Source organism: Corvus cornix, chromosome 1, assembly GCF_000738735.6.
Source record: "Corvus cornix cornix isolate S_Up_H32 chromosome 1, ASM73873v5, whole genome shotgun sequence".
NCBI classification, from domain to species: Eukaryota; Metazoa; Chordata; class Aves; order Passeriformes; family Corvidae; genus Corvus; species Corvus cornix.
This window is the reverse complement of record NC_046332.1, coordinates 3,036,764-3,059,603: the sequence shown is the minus strand read 5'-3', so window position 1 is coordinate 3,059,603 and position 22,840 is coordinate 3,036,764. Positions and strand designations below refer to the sequence as shown.

Sequence of the window (22,840 nt, the reverse complement as noted above, 5' to 3'; positions counted from 1 at the left end):
AAACCCCTACACTGAATGAAAACTCCAGAAATATCTAGCATCAGTTTCAATAACTGCTGCTGCTGCTGTGCAAACATATATATACAGAAGCACACAAATTATTTAAGCAACATTACCTTAGAGTTTAATGTGTTTGCATTTCTTGCTGCAGGCACACCACAAGGCTGCTATCATAAAACATCCCACACCTACCAATTCCTTCTCACCAGCCAAGTAGTCCCTTGAATTCAAATTATGTAGGCAGCCTTCATGCTGAAGGTGCTACTCATTTTTGCCTTATGATTCCATATTTCTGCTTGTGACATGAGCAGCAAAAAAATCTCCCACCATAAACTGTAGCTACTCCAGGCTAAATCAACACAGTACTTCCCTCTACTCCAGGTCAAAATTTGCTTTGTTTTATTATTTCATCTATATGCGGGGCTTAGTTTAAGGTAGTTTCAGTCCTAAAGTCGCTCCTACAGTTGAAAATTATTACGTCAGTACTAAAAATTCATGAAACATCAGTTACAGAATTGACTACAATAAATGTGGAAGCCAGTGGCACTTTAAAATTATCTTGGTGAATTATCTAAATCTGTCACGCTACACACATTTGACGTATTTTCACATATTTATCTCATTTATTACAGATCAATCATTCTGAAGTAAAAGCAGCAGGAAAGACAGAGACCCAAACATGAATGGTCACCTTGAAAATCATCATGGGAAATCCCACAAAATTATCACGTGTGTACAAATTTCTGTTAAAAATACGTCCACGAACAAGTCAGAGCAGGCCACTCTTTGGTGGTCACTGTATTTATAGATGATGTAGGGGATTCTTCAAGCTTCTCATTTACCAGTGAGAAAAAAGTAAATTTACCACATGAAATGCCAGCATAAATGAATATCATGCTCCTTTCATCACTCTTTTTCCTGAGCCTTAATCAGAAAAGAAGCAGACCATCTCCCCTCTGTATATTGGGGGAAAAGTGGAAAAGGAATATCTGAGGAAAAGTGCTCCCAAAAGAGGGAAAGTAATGGGAGCAGATTTGCGCATTTGGGGTGTGCCTGGGGATGGTACTGTAGGCTTGGGGGAATGTTTGAACACATAGGTAGTGAAAAATATTGCAACTTTTGAGGCTCTGATCAGTGATACTTTTAAAGTACTTAAAATTCACCAGTTTATACACTCACAACCTTCACCAGCTAAACTAGAGTTGCCTAGGACCCACAATTTTCCTGTGCATTGGTTTGAGAAGTGTTTTCCAAACACTGCAGACCTTTTTGGATTCCCCTGCTTTGATCCCAAAACCAAATACCCAAAACATTCTGAAAGATCCACTTCTATATATAATTAGGAAATGGATGATAGATACAGCTCAAGGCCTTGCAGCTCAAACACAAACCTTGGCCAAATCACTTCACTCCTTTCTTCCTCGATTTGTTTAAGCAGGAAATGAGAATAAAGCCTCTCCCTTCACAACAGCTCAGCCAAAAGGTTTGCAAAGTGTTTGGAGATCCCAGGGGATAAGTCAGCACATAAAAGCATAATATTTTGATTGCAAGGGGTAGGTGTATTTTATCACCTGTTGGATAAGTCAGAGTGCAGAAGATTAAAGAAAGTGCATCAAAGGAAAAGTCTCCATGTCAGTGAGCTGCAGTCCATGCAAATGTAGCCAGCCACAGTCTCCTCACGCTTCAGCTGCTTTCTAAAAGGCACACAACCAAGCCACCACTCTCAGCTGAATGGCTTCAACTTATTAATTCCTCACGGACAAGATAAGGAGATAGGAAACCTCTGAAGCATGTAAATTCCATTGTTTGAAAGTGTAAGCTGTTTTAAAGTGCAGGGCCGCCTAACCCTGCAGAATCATGCCAGATGTTTGGAGCGCTCTGTCAGCACCTGAATGTCACACAGACATCTCCGAATTTTTTTTGTTTGGCTTCAGTTTGCCTCGAAACAAGGAAGAAGTCCTCTCCAAGACGCAGCTAAACAGCTTGGTGGTGAAAAAAGCGGAGCACAAAAACCTGGTAAGAATCCACACTTACAGCAGTGGTAGAAACTAAAAAGAACAGTGGTCAGCTTTGGAAATCAGCTGTGAACAGCAGATGAGGGATTTAGAATAGTATTTTAACATTTGCCAGAACTGAGCATGGAAAATCACACTGTTTTCAGAATTAACCAGGAATTGAGGGGATCTGTGATCCTGCTATCAGCAACCTGTTTTCTAAGGTAAACTGGAGTCCTTTCCAAAGCAGGAGAAACAGCCTCTCTCCCCTCAGTCCCTTCACACAGCATCTTCAGAGACACTGCAATAGTTTGGGGTAATCTTTACCCTTCCTCAACAAAACTTGTTCAACACAAAAGCTGTTGAATGACTTTCTTACACAAGCTGAAGCTTGATTCTGATGACTTTAGGACAGAATTCCAGAAATCACAGAAGATTTGTTGGCCTGAGCAATTTTATCCGGGCTTTACCTAAAGCAGCATCCAACTTTCAGAATGGTTCCTTAGGCTTCCCTATTTCTCAGCAGCAGCTGCTTTAGCAGTTCAGCCACCACTGCTAAGACAAAGTGGTTATTGAGGAGAGCCTGAGGAAGAAAGAGGTGCGCTGCTTCCTGAAATGCAATCAGTTCTGGGGAATCAATACTACCAAAACAAAACAGTGACTTATTAATAGACAGTCTTGATTCAGAATGGCAGATCAAGTGATGATTGCACTTTTTAGGTTCATTCTTTGGATAAGCAGGCCATTTTAACTTGTGCCAGAGGTGAGTCTATAAAGGCACTCACCTGCTAGAATTAACTCAAACCATATTGAAATCCCCTCATTATAAACAGCTAAACACGTAAGTGCATTACAGTCCCCAAAAAGGAAGGAAAAGGGGTGGAAAGAGAAAACAATACATGTTTCTGGGTACACCATGAGCTGTTGAAAACATAATAACACTTCTCTGACACCACTGCACACTGGAAGGATTTGGGATTTCTTTCATTCAGTCAAGTAGGAATCACTCAACTCATTTTGATTGAAAACACAGTTCAGTGCTTCGATACACAAAAATTCAATGTGTAAAAAATGCAGTAAAACCACAGATGAATGAAGAGAAAGAAGCATCTCGTTCACAATGTAAGTAAAGGGTGACAAAACAGACAAAGACTCGTGGACAGAGTAACTGGGGCATACACTGAGAAAGCTCTTCAGTGGATTTATGTCAGCATAACTTTACCAGTGTTAGTCCCACCCACCCAGCTCACCAGATCATCAATTTCTTTTAATTGTGAGGGGCAGAAGTGACAGATTCACCATATCGTCAGAACAGAAACCAGAAACTGTATGAGCCTCAGCACTATTGTCCCTACCAAACAGTCACTTCCACAGGTGACAGAAGCCACAGAGCCTGCTTTTGCTGCTTAGTAAAGAAGTCCAAGAGGTCAAAGAGCACCCCAAGAGAGACTGCTGCTCCCAAAATATGCTCAGTGACCTCCCTGGATGCTCCTGCTGCTAAGGCCCAAGTGCTCAGTGAGAACACAGTGCCTTTAAATCTTTTTTTGCTGGCATAGTATAAATGTCTGAACCCTCTGCTTTGCTTGTGTCCTAAAGATGAACCTGGCCGGGATAATTGACTCTCAATCTTCCTGATATAGTTACTGAAAATAACTTCATCTAATGTAATCTCTTTATTACTACTGTAAAACACTTTACTCCTTCTGCAGGTCACAGGCAGAAGGGTGAGCTCTTTGAATGCCTAACGTGGTCTCAGGAACACAAAACTCCAGCAAGCACTAATAGAGCTTCATATATAATCAGCACTGTTCTCAGCTGCAAGGAAATCTGATTTACATCAGGCTACCACTGCAGCAAAGCCAAGAAAGGTCCTGCAGAGATGCAGAGCTCCAATAAATTCCGAAGCCATTTCAGAAATTAAACTGAGGGTCACATCCTGCTCCTGGTAAAGCTGGAGTAATGGCCCTGCATTCAGTGGAGTTATTCTTGATTTATATCATACCTGGTAGCACAATCTGGCCATCAGTCTCCTGAACCAGGCTTCATTCTCTAGAGAACTTTGAAATATTTCTAAGGTTGTTATTTTTAAGCTTGCAGTAACAAACAACAGAATATGGGCTTTTGGAAGCAAAATATCTCCTTCTCCTTAATGAGGGTGTTAAAAGCAGGTCTCCCTGGTGTGGCTCTCAGAAACATCCAAAGCCATGCTGAAAGCAGGAAACAAAAGCAAAATCTGCAGAAGTCTGATCAGCCATAAACCATCACATCTTAGATAATTAGTCAACTTCTACCACTGAAGTTAGGAAGAAGACCAAAAAACCGCCCCCCACAAACAAAACCCCATCCATTTTCTACATCCATTTACCACCAACAGAGACTCTTGGGAGTGGCTGTGAAGCGTGCAGGGTCAAAGGAGCGTGAAAATGGAAAACTTCAGTACCTGAAAGGCTGATCTAACCATGAATGTTAATCCATACACACATTTTATAGTCTGAAGTAAAAAAAGCAGCAACAGCAGCAGTTGGTTGCCTTCTGTCGACTGATTACAGTAGCTGGCACCTTATAAATGCATCAATTAGATTCAGGTGAACCACCAAGCATGGCTATTTAAAAAAAAGCCAAACACACACAAAAAGGAAAAGAAAAATCCTTTCTATGCTCTACATCCTTGTGGAATATGAAAACTAAGGAAGAAAAGCAGATTGTTGTCTGGAGAGCAGAAGTTTTTATGCCACCATCGCAGCCTGAGCCCTTGTTTTGCAGAAGTGGGAGAGGTCTGTGTCCTCTGCAGGTGCTGAGAGCTGAAACAACCTCAGAGGGTCAGCCTGCAGCAAAACAAGGTCAAAGCTGCATTAGGATCGATCCAGACCATTGTGGCTGTTAAACTGACACGGCCACTTTTCATTTCCTTGCCAGAGCCAAACTCAAAGAGCCATTACAGGTTGCTCTGGTGACATCCAACCTTTCCTTGGAAAGCCAAACCTCCTTGCCTCCAGTCACTTCCATCTGTAAAACTCTGCCCTCAGGACTCAGCCATCTTTTGACGCTTAGGGCTTGTGACTGGGAGTTCTATCCTCTAATCAGAGATGAAACAATTGGGAAGCCAAACAAACAAGCAAACGAACACCATCACCTCTTCAGGGGTCAGAGCTTATCCAACATGCAGGGGGAAGAAAGCCACAGAAAGCGTGACTCATTTCATGTTTACTTTCCTAGTGCAGTGCCTATCTACAGGTGGTGCTGGGCTGTATCTAATATTGATTTGTGCTGGATATTTTGATCTTACCCCATTACTCAGAGGAAGGAAAGCCTACGTTCATATCAGACACAGCAGAGCAAGAGAACTCCACTTGCTGTGTTACAAACCACAGTGCAATTAAAATGATTCATCATAAGTGATCACCAGGATTTCATTGTAGAAGAGTCAAAGGAAAAAATAGAAGTATTCTCACAGAGGCACTAGAAAACTGCTGTGCCAGGACACATATGCTCTATGTTTTAATTGACATTTTGTATTAATATTTTTATGGTAAATCTGAACAGAGAGATATGAAACCCACTCGATCCTACAGCAGGAGTTCAATCAGAAGGGGACAAAGCTCAAACTCAACTTTGTTCCTATCATAACACATTAATAGATGCCATAAAAAAAATTTAATGTATTCAAAATACACACTGCATGCAGACTGAAAAAGCAAAGATTTAGGTCTAATCTAAAATGGATGAAAAGAATTTTTCCTAAAGACAAAAAAGCTGTAAATCAAGATCAGTTATAACAGTGTAGCCTGAAATAACTGTCTAAGAAAGATCATCCAGAAGAATCCTGTCCTTACAATGACACTTTGGAAAGGAACAATTACACCTTAAGAGAACAGTGCAAAGGCAGGGGTGGGAGCCTAAAGGATGCCTCGTCTTTAGGGTGGAAGGAGTAGGAAAAGCATTCAACCCCAGACTAATTTTAATGAGGAAACGTATTTTTTCACATTCACAAACCAGATATGAGAACGGGGAGAGATGGATGCTTTACCTGACCTTCAGTAAAATATGTCTTCTCAGTTTTCTGAGCCCAGTTTCAAGGAAATTACCACAAAAATATGGGTAACCCTGAGCATGGCCAGGTGTGCTGGCTGGTAAAAGCAAAAATGTTGTAGAACCAGGATACCATGCTAGCAATTGTTCATTAACAAAACATAAAGATGGAAAGTGGATTGAGACTGAAAATGAAAACAATACAAAAGAAGAAGAAAGATAGATAAAAAACAGGAGAAGAGAACACCCAAAGAAAACCTCACAGGAGAACCCTGTTCAGGTACAAATCTTCCCTCATTTCAGTGACTGGGTTTCAAGAACCACCTGGCATCTACAAATGGGAACCTCTCCAGCCACAGAATTTCAAGGACAAAGTACCACCATTATGATGCCAATCCCGTCTTTTATTATCTTAATAATATCCAACATCTTAATCCATCTGAGGTGATCGGATATGAACACACAACCTTATATTGATCCGCACAAGGCTAAATTTATGTTTACTATATACCTGGCTGACAAGCAATTTTTTTCTGACCTTTTTGTTCATGGAAAAGTACAACTGTCTCTCACATTCAGTATTTCCCTCATCCTGTAAATTACAGAGAGCCTACAGATAAATTGATTTAAGATGCCTAAAAGAGCTGCTGGTGGCCCTCAAACCACTACTTGTAATCTTCTGCTTCCCCACTGAAAGAGTTAGGATTAAACGTGGGGTGTCATTGATGCTAAATAAGTTTCTTTTTACTAGGTTGGAGGTAATAAACTGCATGGAACCCTTTCAAACCAATCTGTCAGAGTGCAATAGGCACAGGTTCTATTTCCTTCCACCAAGTAAGTGCTTGCTGTACTTGCAGCCATCTGTCTTGCGTCCCTTGCAGAAGCAATTTCCCCCTTCTACCTCTGAAAATAGCACAGAGAGCTCCTGTCAGCATCGGGGTGACATTGGCCTGTGGGCCTGAGACAGGCAGCTTTCCTGCAGTTCTGCTTTAAGTAGCAGTGTGCAGGTTGTATGGAAAAGTGAGGCACCATGGAAAACCAGTGGATGTCAGTGGGAAGAGTTAAATAGAAGAGGTAGGGAACATGAGATTTGGTAAAGGGACAGTGAGTAATTTCGGAGCGACCATCCTAAGTGGTGTGAGGGATGTAACCACGAGCTCAGAGAAGTTTTCCACAGGTAGCCATAAGAGAAGGTGAGGTCCCAGGCAGGCAGGATGCAGCCAGGAGGAGGAAAAGCACTGCCTGTGTGGGGCAAAAAGCCCATGGTAAATTCTCTATTTTGACTCCTGCCCTCAGGCATCTCGCTCAGAGGACAGCTGTAGCAAGCAGGGGAAGAGAGAAGGGCAGTGCTGCTCCCTCCTCACAGGCTCTGTGAGGCAATTTCAGGTACTTGGAATTACAATTGGTATTAAAGTGAACCCAGCTCGGTGCAGGTGAGGCTCTCACCTCCCAGTCTGGATTCAGTCCAATATTTTTAAGACAGAAGGCAGATGGTTTTTAGCTTAATTCTCTGACAAAAGCAGAGCCGTTAAAAATGACGCTGTGTAAGAACCCTGGAAGACATTTGTTTATAAGCACTTTCCTAAATAGCACTGCTTCCTATTTGAAGAAAACAGCATTTGTGAACTATTCTCACCTTTCAAAGACAGGGCACGTGCTGCAGTCAAGATTCTTCTTATTGTTGTTTCATTATTTCTGCAGACAGAGGACAGAACATTGAATAGTAAACGATGAAGCATCCTAAATAAAGATGAGCTAACACTGACAAAAAAGAGCAACAGAATACATTTGCTGAAGCAGTAGCCATGCATCCTTTGTGCTAGTGCACAAAATTCATTAAGAGACAAGTTTTTCATTCATCACTGCAATTAGCAAAGACTTCTTGTTCTGATGACGGGCAAGAAAGTCATAGAGTACCAAAAGAGAAAGGTTTTTCTTTTCTGAAGTGCCAAACCCTCACATTTACACATCAAAGTTGATGCCTAAAGTCAGTGTAGTTGTTACCTTGATTCAGCCATTTCTGGATCACACATCATGTGTTTGATTTTCTGAAAGGCAAAGCACATATGTTTAATCAGAGATGGATATGAAGCATATACATATGTATATTAAGATAAACAAAGTAAAGAGCTCCAGCTCAGATGGAAATCACATCTCAAGCTGAGATCTGTGTATCTGATTCTACACATTCCAAATACAGTTAATTATACAGAATAAATAGTTATAAAGATTGGTGAAATAAGCTTCTTTACTTTGTACTGCAAATTCCTGTTTGTAGGGTGATTCCTACAGTGAGGGACTTCGGTTCCATTTACAAAGTTTCATTCAATGTTTATGCTCCTGAGTTTTAAAAGCAGGACATGCACACTTAGCTTTTGTTAGACATAAATGACTGCTTTCACTGTCTTTTGACTTCTTGACTTCAATTTACAAATTTTCTGACAAGATGTTCTAGTAATAAAATCTTATTCCAGTTTAGCAAATTAATTACCCATTATCACACTTGAGTAGAGCAGACTGAGATCAAAAATACCTAAAAGCCTGTAGGCAACCATACCTCAAAGCTGTTTATCGTCTTTCCTAATTTTATTTATCATGGTTAGTTCAGAATCCAGAAAAGAATTACATGAAAACAGATCCTGATGTGGGGAGCAGCTGTGGATATCCACGTTCTCCTAAAAAAACCCAACCAACCAACCAAAACCAGATCCAAAACAACAAACCAAACCCAAAAGATCAACAGCTGAAGGAGTAAAACAGCCTCTCAGGCTTTGTGTTTGTGTCAATTACCACACAGGTCACCTGTCCTTTATTGATAACCTGCCTAAGCATTGCTTTCCTAGAGCATGTGAAATAAGGTGCAAAACTAAAGTGTATTTGTCACACTGCTGTTCAACTTTAATTTGTCACCTATGTGAAATCAATTGTTCAAATCTTTAGGAGGTGTGTGTGGAGGCAAAAAAGGTTAATTCTCTCTATGACCTTACTTAGAAGGTTTCTCTATATTTAGAGAACAACCATTTAGCTAATTACTTTCATAATTCTAAGCTTGAAGGATCAGAGACCCATAGAAAATACTGGGGAACAGCAAACTCAGTGACAACTGTCAGACATCATACAACAGGTCTGGATTGACAGCTGGAAAAGGACAAGGGTGTTTAATCAACAGGAATGTGATCAGGAATCAGGAAAAAAACCGATCAGGAATGTGCAGAACTGGCTATGGCACAGTGGTTACACTTTAAAGATAAATATTTCTTTGGCATGGCAAATGAAACATTTTTAGCCTGTATTTTTCTAATTTTGGAATCATAATCTGAATCAGGTCATTCTCTCAAGATTAAAATTCTGCTTGGTCTCTGCTCTCTTAAATGTGAATTCTCATCTCATTGGTAATCAGCATTTGATATGCTGCATTCTTAACTACGGGCAGAAAGATTTTTTTTTCCATGAAATGTGATCATCTGGAGTCAGATCCATGAAAAAAAAAAAAAGGCAGTTTATTCCAGCAGTGCTCACCTAGTTCCACATTAACAGGAATGTGTTTGTGTGTTTCACCAGGTGTGTATTTCCCAATAAATATTCAGATGTGGAGCTGTGGATCAGAACCCAATAATGTCAGACCTTGCAGAAACACCAGAAAAGGAGGACAAGGTGGTAATTGCCCCAGAAAGCCCCACACAGTGAATGCTTTGACCTCAAAACTTTGACCTTTTTTCTGGCTCCAGATTTATTAGCAGCCCCTTTGCTGCAAAATTCCTGGATGAAGGGAAATAAAGCCATAACTCAAAATATTCTGCCCAGCAATGTGCTAGGAAAAAAAAAAAAAAAATTATGTGGATTTCTGGTAGTAAAGAGTGAATGTACCAATAATGATTTTTGTTATTCATACCCAGAATGCACAAGAATTTTAATGACTTTAGTGAACAGAAGCCAAACCCAGGACCAGATGGAAAACAGAATGAAGAAACTCAGCACCAATAGCAATTTTGTACTAAAATGAAGACTGTTATACCTTAAACACCAAAAAACCCAGTACACACATCTCAGCCTAGTCAAAAGAAATAAACACCAACAATAAACAGCATATCTCTGACCCTAGAGATGTTTCAGATTTCTCCAATTAATGCCATTTTGTACCAATCAATATATTTGTATTATAAGAAAAGCCGATCTACTACAATTACAATAAAAAAATACCAAACACCACCAAAATGAATATGTCTGAATATCCACATCTGAATGCAAATACCAGTTCAACCACTGCTTATTTTACATTGGTCTTGTTATTTCTGGGGGAATCTTTTAGAAGTCCCCTCTCAGTCACAGAGATTTGGTTTGTCCACACGAACCAGAATCACACAAAATTTCACCTGCTTGAAATAAAAAAAGCCCCAAACAATGAATAATGAAAAGAAAAATAATGAAAAGAAATTGACCTAGTAAACATACCATAACCAACAGAAGAGATTCTTCAATTAATAGGCACAAATGAGCTTTTCAAGTATTCAGCAATGCTCAGTAAACACAGACCCATCCTTGTCAAAAGTATATTTCTTTTTGCATTTTATACCATGGGTCATTCCAGGATTTCAGCACAACACACGAAGAAGATTCTGTACTTCTTTATGGAAGGTTTTGTCAACCTATAAAAAGGGGTAATTGGGACAATAAAATGCCATAGAAATGCCATGGATTTATACTGAAATTATTGTGAAAAATCTGTGGAATTTTTTAGATAGAATCTTGCTTTAAAATTGTCTTAAAGGATCCTACAGGAATGAATATCACAGATAATATTTCTGTTAAACACTACAGCATGGCCCAATTTAAGATTGGAGCTTTTCCATTAATAACAAGGACTTAAATCCAGTTGTCCTTGACCCTATGTGGGCCATATGCAATACTTCATATGTTTTTAACTTAAATATTTCACATATAAAATAGATAATGTTATTTTTTTATTATTTATATATGTACTAAAAAATATCTATATTTCTAGTCCCATATTTTGGGCTGTTTTATAACACTATGTCCAACAGCAACTACCAGTGTGCAAACAGTTCTACATCAGAAGACAAGGGGGAGTCAAAACTATTACCTACAGTAGCTGAAACTGTATTGAACAATCATAAATTTTGGCTGATTCAAAGCATGCTTTAAAAAAAGAAAAAAAGAAAAAAGAGGTCAGATGAGCATCATCAGAGAACAAACAGCAATAGTAAAGCACTCAATTTTATCTGAAGCAATGAATCAAAACCTTCTAAATAGTAATGAAAAAAAACCAGCCAGAAATACAATACCAGAACTTAAAGAAAGTAATTTATAGGAGAATATGTGTGGCATATTTCCAACCCACTGCAGTAGGAAAATTCATGAATAATATTAGGGGCATTTATGTGATCCACTTTCCTCCTGTACAGTGTTTGTCCAACGTAATGAGATCTGGATTGGCTGAATAAAATACAAATTTGAGAGTGTTATACTTGAAACTGATCATGCATGTTAGGAGGGGAAAAAAAAGGCAAATGGAGCCTTTTTAATGCATATAATCCCACGTGTTAATATTGACACTCAGCTGCACTAATACAGGTTATTGCTACTGAATTAACAATGCTCACAAATTAACAACCAGAGAAGTCTCATGGATTACACTTGCATCTTCTGTATAAACATTTTTTTTAATATTTGTTTCTATTCAGGCCAAGGCCATGACTTTTTAATTTCATTGGAAAAATTCAAATCCCATTCTCTGAGGCAGGCGATGTGGGAGAACTATGACCGACAGAAGATGGATTTGCTTTATTCTCTGAAATTGAAGTGAAAATTACATTTGTGTCATTACATTCTAATACAGTCATGAATATACATACCAAAATACATCTCTCTATATATGTGTATTTATATATCTATATTCAACTTATTACTCTTCTAGACACCAGAAGTTGAGGTTTACAGCTGCAGGAATTCAAATAGGATTAGAGAGAAAACTTTTACTTGTTTGCAAGCCTGGCATAAACTTTGAACAGCTGTTTTCACCAGGCAAAGAGCACAAAAGTCTCTTCCATTCTGAGAAGAAAGCCAGAAAATATTAGATAGGATAGGATGGGTAGATAGGACTGCAAAATTTCACCCCCATTCATGCCTAATCCTGCTTTATTCGTTATAACAATAATCTCTTAAGTAGTCTATACCAGTTGCAGGTATTCCAACACAACTGTACCTTTGCTTTTCCCACACAAATCTACACAATATTTTTATTAAAATAGCCCTGTGGCAGATCAAAGAGACTTTCCTCCACCAGCAGTTGTGTACCTGAAGAGCTGTCTCATGGAACTGAAACTTTGTCCCCTTTAAACATTAAGTTTAACGTTTTCAAAGTGCTGAAACGATTTTGGAAGCCCGAGGCTCCAAGGAAGTGATAAGGACTTTGACAGGGTCACTTAGCCACCTTGAACCCTGCAGACAGACTAAAGGGATCATGGAAAGAGGGAGAGAGAGTTCCCATTTCCCTTTTAATTCAACGGAGGAGGTGCTTTCTTGGGAAGTTTTTATATTATCCTTCTTTTACAGCCTATTTCAGAAACAGCAATTTTCCTGCTTTCTTTTCCTCAACAGAAAGAAAAAGGGAAAAGAAGTAACTTTAGGAGATTTAAGATTTTTAAGACACTTCTCCCTAGCATAGGTTTGTTTCTTTCCAAATGTTCAATTTATTCAAAGTATATGAAAAATAATCAATAATCAAACAGGTTCAATCAAACAGACTAAACAAAACATACCAAGTTCTAATGATAAGGAATGTGCTGCTCGCATGTTATCAGAAGCTCCACAGCTACAAATTTATGCAACTCAGACCACTGAAAAGGGACAAACCTGGAAGTTCAGAGTTGTTTTGTTCCCAATATTCTTAAGACTCTTTTTTCAAAGTTTTCTGCCACTCGAAAACACCTGCAAGTAACTGAGAAATTGGTGTTCCAGCCATTACTATAATTACCTTAAATTTCTTTTTACTAGATCTTCTAGACAGCTGTTGCACTCTACAGTATTTTGTTTCCAGCATGGGAAATCTGGGCTCAAAGTCCATCTTATACATCATTTTCTATTTCATGGGTCAAGCATCATTAATTTTAAAAAGCAGCTTATATCTTAGACTAAAAAGAAGCTGAGTTCAGAAGCTAAAGCATTTTGTATTCTGCGAAAAATAATTTTAAAAAAGGGAGGCAGGCTTTTGCCAGGCCAGGCATCTATGCTTTGGGGTTGGTGGGGTTTTTTTTTGTTTGTTTATTTGTTTGTGTTGGATTTTTTTTCCTAAGAAACAACATTTTATACCACTTTTGTTTAACAACATCCACATATTCTAATCTTTTTCACCTCTGGACATCACAGTGTATTGTCAACAGCCACTGTGACATCTGCTAGGGAGGCCAGAAATAATTTGCAGGTTACTGACAGCTGCTGTGGGTTGCCAAACTGTCATTTGAGAGAGTACACTGGAAAAAAAAAAGTGTGGTAAAAAGCTTTCTTCATGCCCACCCTCTGCTATTAAAGTATTGTACATTCTCAGCAAAAGCAGTGCACAAAAGAGCCTCACAACTTAGAAGATACATTCTCACATTAGTGGTCTTCTGAAAATGGTGGAGTCAAGACAGACCTTTACAAAGGTGTGAATTGCAGCAGGGGAGGCTCAGGGTGGACATCAGGAAGAATTTCTTCACTGTGAGGGTTGTCAAGCACTGGAACAGATTGTTCAGGGAAGTGGTGGAGTCACCCTCCCTGAAAGTGTCCAAGAAAAGACTGGATGTGGCACTCAGTGCTATGGTTTAGTCAATATTCAGTCAAAGTTTGGAATCCATGACCTTGGAGCTCTTTTCCACCTTCAATGATTCCACGATTCTGTGGAAGTTAGCAAATGCTACTGGGCCAAGTGTGGCTTTTGCTGCTCCAAGATCTGTATGACTCACAGGTGTGCATAATTATCAGAAGACAGATGAAGTCCTGGAGACTTTGAGGGCAAACAGCAAATGTGCTTCAGTAAGTCTGAACTCTGTTTTCAGAGTCAATGGGAATATTGGATTTTTGATAGCACTTAGGCCTACACTAAGTGCTCTTAAAAATCACAGTAGAGGCAGATTGCCAAAGAAAATCAACAGAAGAAGGAACCAGGAACTGACCTCTGACCCCCCTGAGCCCCTCCACAAAGCCCCAGTGCTGGTTTACAGGTGCTGTACCAGGAATGGTGCTGTGGTGCACAGCTGAGCACTTGGGACACGGCTCCACCTGAAACTGCTTTCAGCACTTGGATTCAAGGTCCGCATCCTCCTGAGAACCACAGAATATAAATCCCAGCCTGGCAGTTCAGGTCAGTTTTGGATCTGTAATTAAAAACAAACAAACAAGCCCTCCCAAGCAATATAAAAACAAACAAACAAACAAACAAAAAAGGCAAAACCCCTGCTACTTACATATTTAAAAAAACAACACAAACAAACCTGAAAATATCAAGATGGTGAAAACCAGCCAACTAAAACCAGTTAATTCACATGTCTCAGATCAGTGCTGTTTTCCAAGAGTGCTGTAAGGGACTGGATACAAGAGGGCTGCTTGTATATTGAGACGATGCTGCTGTCCTTCAGCACGGTGGCATTTGTCTGTTCATTTGCTGTGGCACCCCCACGCAGCACAGCCACTTAACACCTTCAGAAAGAGGGACTCTTCAATGTCATGGCACTGCCTGAGGCACGGGTGCTTCAACAAAAGCTGGATATATTCCTGTGTACACCCAGCTAAACAAAGAGTTCATAAGTCTTTGCATAACCCAATTGCAGGAGCTGTGAGTGCAGAGAGCACTGAGCGTTGTACAGCAAGGCTCAGTGATCCATCAGCCCACTGAATTATTTACTCTCCACTAGCACAGAGCTCACAACGACATCCTAGAGGTTTTAGTTACACTGCAAACTTCCCGTTTGAGTCTTCTGCAAACCCTGCTCCTGCACTAAACTGGGAATGTACTGCTCTCCAGCATACATCATGGTGAGGAAAAGCAGCTTCCTGAGTGAAAGCAGCAGCCTGGCAGGTAATTCCATTTCCACTACGCACATGTTGAAAGCTGCTGTGAATCCAGATCTTTAAATGCATAACCAACAAGGTTTACAGCCACTAAAATATGGCTCATACATAGTGCATTTTCTTTAAAGAGGGTCAAGTATGGTGGGTTCTGCAGGAAACAATCACCTTACCTCTGTTCAAATTATTTCCCAATTAGAGCATGAGTTAAAACATTCATCCAATTAATTTTTCGTTTGTTTGTACCTCACTGATTGTGTGAGTTGCTATCCAAACAGCTGCTTTTCAAAAGGGACCTTTCTGAGCCTCTGGTGCTGCAGACTGCTGTGTTATGTACTAACCCACTGATCCATACTGCCTTCAATTTTCTTTGATGCTTTCTAGTTTTTAAGTGCTGTAGCATAATGTTAACCTTGCAAGTGCAGCATCTATTTCTAACACAGTTACCTCCTACAATTTATCTGGGCAAATTTTTCAAAGGCAGTACTCTACACATGGAGACGTTCTGTGTGCATCCTGTGCCCATAATAAATTAAAAAAATAGATGGATAAATGTCAACTCTTACATCCTGTTTTGAAGACAGATCACATTATCTCACCAGCTGGAGACTACATCAATGGCTGTGACTTCGCCACTTTATAAAACACTCCCTGGACCTCGGATGAGGGGCACGTTATACACGAAAAATTGTGTGTGCAGGAAATATACATTGTATATCTACAAAATGGGCCATATCCCACTGCCATTAAAATTGATGGGAGTTTTGCCATTGCCTTCAATGGGATCAGCAGCAGTATATAAAGATGGATTGGCTCCGAGCGTGCACACTGGCGCTTTATGGGCGTGACAATATAAAAGCCCTGTTGAAGTAATGGAATGAATTATAACAGTACTGGGGATGTCAATTTGCCTTCTTCTACCTTCACTCGCTGTACAAGGAACATTAAACATTTCCCTGGTTAGCCACAGAATCATAAAAATTACAGATAAAAAAAGTACTATTAAGTCTACTTCCTGCCAACGCAAAATTACTCCTCCTTGTACCTTTCCTAATCCTCTCTGCAGCCTGGTTTTACACCTCTCAAATGTCCTGGCATGTTTTCCTCCCTGTAAAGAATTATTCCATCAGCTACTTAATCACACATGCAGACAAGATAGATTTTTCCTAGAGTAAATCAACAAAGCAAAACACCCTACTAAATATATTTACATATATCTATCTATCTATCTATCTATATATATATATATCTATATCTCTGAATTTCCTCTTAGCACTTTATTCCACTTTGGGACAATTAGAAAATACTTTTTGAGAACTTCAGAACTTTATCAGTTACATTCTCCCCTGCTTTTCATGGCCCACCACATCGAAATGCAGGCAGGAGGAGATGCTCATTTGTTAGTGGTGAGATGGTTCTCAATGAGGCTGAAATTATTAAAAAAGGAAGCCACCATTCTGTTGTTACTTTCATTTGCACCTTGCCCACCCTCTCCCTACTGCCTTACCATACTTCTGGGCTTTACCCTCTTTTGGTTAGGGCAGAGAGTGCCAGTCCCCTCTATTTTTTAGGGCAGGGTGTTTAATAAGGACCCAGTACATTAAAGAGGAAAAAATAGATCTAAAAGATGTGCTATGTTTTGAGGCACCTTCACCTCAAGGGACGTCAAGCAGGTTAAGGTGCTACAAGAACACCTATTCTGAGAGAGAAGTTTTGCCAAATTACATCAAAAGGTGGTTTGAAAGTTATTCATGGATTCTCACTGAAGATATGTGACTCTAAGGCTCTTCCCAGCAGCAAAAGAAGTGACTGGAGACAGGGAGAATCAGCAGGAATCGTGTCAGGGCCCTTCCCCAACACAGATGCTGCTGAACAAGAATTATCCCAGAGCAGCACAGGGGACTGAGACACAGCAACTTAAACCTAAACCCCTTGTGGACAGCTGTAAGATCTTCTCTGACACTGTGTGTAAATAGCCTTTTCTCTATTTTGACTGCTTTATTTGATTGGCCTTGCCAGAAGTGAGGTCAGGTCAAATGCTTGCGGTTATTAAAGATGAAAGCCTTACGTCAGGGAAGCTTCATTTTGGAAAGAACAAGGTGAGAATGTCACTGACCAGCTGAAGTGCTGGTTCCATTCAAATCTGGATTCCTGAGCTGCCTTGTAGTGCTTCTGTCTTCTTTAATGGAAGGGTTCTGCAGCATTTGCAGCACTTCTCACTATAGGATTATTACCAAAGGCTTTAGGGCAGCAGATCCATTTCTATTTCCTCTGAGGCCACCAAGGGTCACATCACCATGACACAGTGGTGACCGTGCAAAGGGCCATCTCAGAGTGAAGCAGCACAAAACACTGATGTGAAGAACCACCTTGGACACAGCTGTAGGGAGCAGAAATTCCTCAGTGGAGCACAAAGGCTGACACGAAACCCAGCTTTATGTTCCATCTCTTTCTCTCGAGAGCAGCTGTGACTTTTTGATCCAGGCATTTTCTTCTGGTACCACAGAGAACATTTTTGAAACGGAGGCGTGGAAGCTGTATGGTGCTTGCCTCTGTTGAAAACTACGTACAACTACTGGAAAATCAAAACTTCCAAGGCCATTAGACCTTGACCTCAAGTCATAGGATGCAGGCAGGAAGATCAGAAAAGGAAAAAATCATTTTCTGACAAGCGTTTCATGCTTGCTGTGATCTGTCTCATAAAAACCTATCTTTAGTCAGGAATCATGTGGTGGGGCTAAATCTAAAAGCTGTGACCAGGGACTGACTGTGCCCCGTGTGCTCTGATCCAAGTTCGGCAAACTGAGAACTCCAAGTTTCACTTTTCCCTGGAAGTTAAGAGACTACCAGGATGTGCTGTTCCCATTTCCCCTGCAACATTTATAGCCAATACTGCATGAAGTTATGCCAGCTTAGAAGTAAGCCATATTCTACTCCAGCCAGGTCTGATTCTCCAATTTTCCTCCCACCAAACCAGTTTTTCTGACAGGAGCACCTACCAATACAGCCATTTGTTTGGCAAGAAACAGGAAGACACATTTGATTCAAATGCTTATAGCTAATTTAAAGACCCTGCAAATTTAAAGCAATCCCACTACAGTTTTCATGACTGCTGTCCTCAATTGTCCTTCTAAGACAGTCAAATGAAGTAAGGGGATCCTCCCAGCCCAGCACAGGTACCTGTGGCTCTCCCACCATTCTCTCCTCTCTCCACTCACAGAGCATTTCCTGAACAGGCTGCAGCACTGCTGCTCTACCATGCTAAAAGCCACAGAGTCTCTTCTCCAGTATTTCACATGTTTCACCCACCAGTCCTGATCTTTTCATTTTACCCCTTACAATGTGTTTCACCTTCTCTTACTAAGAAAGCCAAGAGTTCATTAGTCCCCTGGTCAGGTGCATCAGTCCACAGACATTGTGTAATCTGTTTTTCCACTCTACCCCACAGTGGAGAATGCTTTTGACAAGCCATAATTGAACTGTGTCAGATGCCACTGAATAAAGGATAAAATTTGGTAAATACTGAAATTGCCTTTAGATAAGGCTTTCTTTCCAGTTTCTTATTGCACTGACCCCCCTGAAACAGGGAAGTGACTTTTTATATACTGGAAAAGGGAATGGCAGAAAAGCATGAGAGCAGCTGAACTCCAGAGCTCTCTGTGGCCTCTGAGGTGCTGGCACTGGTGTGTGCTATGCATACAGCTGTGGACAGTTTCATTAGAGATCGTGAAGATTTCTCTGGGACTCTCCAATGCAAGAGAAATGGTCATTTCCCTGCCCTCATCTTGCTTGGGGCTGCAATTTCCTCTATGATAGAAAGGCTGACTTGTTTTCCTCCCCATCTCCATCAGCATTGCTCAGGAAAGAGGAGGAAGGACATGACAAGGAACTAAATTACAATTCCCTGGCAAAAAAAAAAAAAAAAAAAAAAGGTGTAAAATGGGAAAATGTTGCAGCCTTGTAATCAAGGGGAGCATAAGTCAGAAGTATCCAAGAGATCCCTGAACGGACACGAAACCTTTTCAAGAAGTGCCTTTGGGTGGACACTACTTCCCAACATGTGCAAGCTTTGCCCCTCACCTCTACAGGCCTGCCTCCGTCCTTTCTGCTTTTCCCTTCTCCTTCCACACGTGCTCAGCAAATTCCTGTCACCAGCCAGAACTGATTAGAACAAAAGAAAAAACCAAAAAACTCCACAGCACTCTGGAACAGAAGTCATCAAGTACAAACCAAAGTAAGTATCCCTTATTAATTAGTCTTGTTTTTACCTTCGTTGTTGGTGCATTTTTAGACTAGTTGGAAAGGGACTCCAGGAGATCAGCAAAGGGTTATGCAGAACTCAGTGCAGCTTTTAGACACACCAGGGGGCCTTGCTGCAGGGTTCAGGTCTAATGCAGCTCACAGAGATTTGCCCATTTGCTGAGGCTGAGAGAAGCTCAGCTCAAGGGTCCCTTTGTTCTTCCCGTGATTATCCAGTCCACGTCCTCCTCACCCATCCAATTCAAGCACATATTTCAATTCCATCCCTGAGCAAGTTACATTCTTGCCTTTCCACTTCAATTTCCACAGGGCAAATGAAACTGATGGGAAGCATTTTGACAAAGGTACAGTTATTTCATCCAGTAGCCTGACATGACTCCAAATGTGGGTATTACATTTCATGTTCCTGGGACAGATGCTTTTCACAGGAACACAGGATCATCTGCATACTCAAATTGCAAGAACTTTACAGCCTCTCAAGTTTTCAGAGACACTGCTGATAATTTAATACTACAGGGCCACCACAAACATTCTTCATCCCAAAGCAGGGGAAAGGATAACTTTGTGAAAGCTCACACAGCAAAGAGTGAGGTTTCAGAACCTCTGATGCATTTGTTTGCCTCACCAGAAGGTACAGCAGTGTTCTGAGGGCAAACTGTGTAACATACACATAAAATATACTAAATGTTTTCAAAGTGAAGGAAGGCAGATTTGGATTTGATATTAAAAAGAAATTCTTTTTTACAGTGAGGGCAATGAGACACTGGAACAGGTTGCCCAGAGAAGGTGTGGATACTCCAACCCCAGTGTTTAAGGTTGGATGGGACTTTGCAACCTGGTCTAGTGGAAGGTGTCCCTGTCCACAGCAAGAAAGCTGGAACTGGATGCTTTTCAAGGTCCCTTCCAAGGCAAACCATCCTGATTCTATGAAATTAATAAATGTGCAGTGTCACACACCCCCATGTCCACAAGTGCAACTCACCTACATCTGTTCTTCAAAACAACATTTTTAAAAACAGTGATTATAACCTTCCACCTGGGAAAGAACCCTTGGGGATGAAAGGGTTCCACTTTGCTTCAAGACAAGCATAGGCTGTAATATACACACCATTATTCTTTCAACTCATTTTTGCAAGCTCAAAAATAGAAGACTATCAATAAATAATAAAAAAAAACTGGTGTTGATCTACCTGCTGACCTTTGCATCTGTAAACAAAAGACAGCTTTTAACCAGTAAACAACTTAGCAAATATGAAACCTGTTCTGCCAGTGCTTGCAGCACCTAAGATGACACTACGTCCAAATCAGCTCCTACAGAAACACAGATTTCTAGATGTGTTTAGAGAGAAAGCAGGATTTCCATGACTTCAGACCACTGAAAACCATTTTATTTAAAAACATACTGTATTAACCAAGTTAGTAAATAAAAATACCAAAACCAGTGCAAAATTCTACCACATTAGGCCTCTTATTCTAGGATCCAAATCCCTTTGAAAGCACCACCCTGAAAACAATACAAAGCTCCCTTGACTTCCTAAGGACTTCTCAGAGGCCCACAAGCCCACACTGGAAGGCACATTCAGGACTTTAAGTTAAAATAAGTTAAATTTCTTCCTTCCTTTTTATCAGGAATTGTTATTAACACTTAAAATTCAGTTGCCTTGGACATGTTCATATGCACATACTGTATTTAAATCAATATAAATTTATCACATACTGCTTATGAACAACCAACGGGCATCAGGTGGAGGACCTTTTCTTTAATTTAGCTACGTACATGGGACCCCACGCTCTCCCTTTCTCTGGGAGAACCAGCAGTTCGTGCTGCTGCGTTCCACTGAGGAAAGTGAATTCCTGGGAAACACCTCTGGCCAGCTCACTTATATCCACAGGCATCACATCCCTGCAGGAGTTCAGGATGAGATTGATCACATCGCTGTTTTCTGCCTTGGACAGGGTGCACGTGGAATAGACCAAGGACCCACCGGGACGCAGGGCTTTGATAGCAGACCTGCAGAGAACAACAGAGAGGGAAAAGGGGGAAAAAATCAACATCAGAAGGGACATACTGGTAGAGGGAGAATGTGTAGACTTATAAATCCAGACTATAAATAAATATGACAAAAATAGCATTATGAAAATGTCTTCACTGTACATAACTGACAGTTCAGGAAACCACCCACAACACGACTTCGCTTTCTCATTTATTATTGTATTCTCAGTTAGCTGAAGGTACTTTTTACACCCCAGTGACAAGTACAAAGCAGCATCCATTCAGCATATACATCAAGCACTGCTGTGCTCAGCTCTGCTGTGAAAGTGCTGCAACTGTGCATACAAAATGGGTTACCTCACATCAGAAGGGCCAGCTAGACGTGGCAAGATGCTTGTGTGAACAAGTATCAGAATGGACACTTGCAGTAATGGCCTGAATTCATGACTGGGCTGTAATCTTAGAAACATTCCTGCTAATTCTGCAACTTATTTAGCAAGGTAAGAGGATTTGGGGGTGTCACTGAGCCACTGCTTTTCAACCTGTTTTCCTAAGGATCATATATTGTTTGTTTATGTACCCTTCACTTATTAACATGTTGACAAATTTTGACTAAAGGCAAAATAGTGGCTTAAAGCCTGAAAGCTTCACAACTACTGGCAGGTGGAGGGAACAGAGGTTCTTCTTTATCACTTTACCACTGAAACTGAGTTTAAATAAACTGCTTATTTCCCAGTACAGCAGATATGCCAAGTCCTTATTCAGACACATAAATATAACCTATGAGTGGATAGAAATAAGATATGCAAACCATATTCAACTGCTGCAAATTAAGGGAGTAAGAAGATAAATCAAAAATCTTGCACCACCACCATTTCTAAAAGAGGAAGCTACACAAAAGGCTCATTTGCTATTAAAACACTGTCTGAAGATAAATCCCATTAAATCATACATTTCTGAGCCATTTTTGGCTCAGACTGAATTGTAAGCTGGTATTCAAACAGATACTACAGGCAAGTATCACGTTAAATATAATTGTTCCCTCAGTAAGATTCCCTTTGTTTAATAACAAGAAAATCAGAACAGGTGAATGGTGTAAATGACACTGAATAATCAGAGATTTGTAGATATTACTGACAATACTGTGCTCACACCCCCCAGGAAAAAAATATCCTGGGACAAATAAAAAGAAGAAAAGCAAAGAAAAAGAAACAACCATCTCCTCAAACCAGATGAGGTGAGCAGTCCCCAAAGGCAGAAATTCTGATTCCAGGTCTAGATAAACAAAGACAATGCCATGGAAATAGCAATTCCTCCAGAAAGCTGAGGACTTCCCATGAGTGGTATCTGACCAAAAACAGTTAAGAAAGGAAAGAAGAAAATACAAGGAGGGGGGGGGGGGGGGGGGAAGATAAACCCTTTTAACAGAATTGGGACTTTTTGGCAAAAGAATCAATAAAGAAAAGCTTCAGCACAAACAGGAGCAAAGCTGATCACAGAT

General features: G+C 40.4%; 1 protein-coding gene across 5 annotated transcripts in view; it reads right to left on the bottom strand.

The window, feature by feature from the left end:
* Positions 1-22,840, bottom strand: part of NSUN3 (NOP2/Sun RNA methyltransferase 3) — a 37,696-nt gene that overhangs the window by 2,989 nt on the left and 11,867 nt on the right. For 2 of the 5 annotated variants that reach the window (XM_039555154.1, XM_039555157.1), the window contains exon 6: positions 17,256-21,357. In XM_039555154.1, coding sequence (XP_039411088.1) covers positions 21,087-21,357 — 271 coding nt within the window. In that variant the 3' untranslated portion in view covers positions 17,256-21,086. Of the gene's footprint in view, positions 1-376; positions 4,820-7,659; positions 7,719-8,027; positions 8,072-17,255; positions 21,358-22,840 lie in introns of those variants that run through there. The other 3 variants (XR_005602349.1, XR_005602350.1, XR_005602351.1) reach the window with 3 other exon arrangements.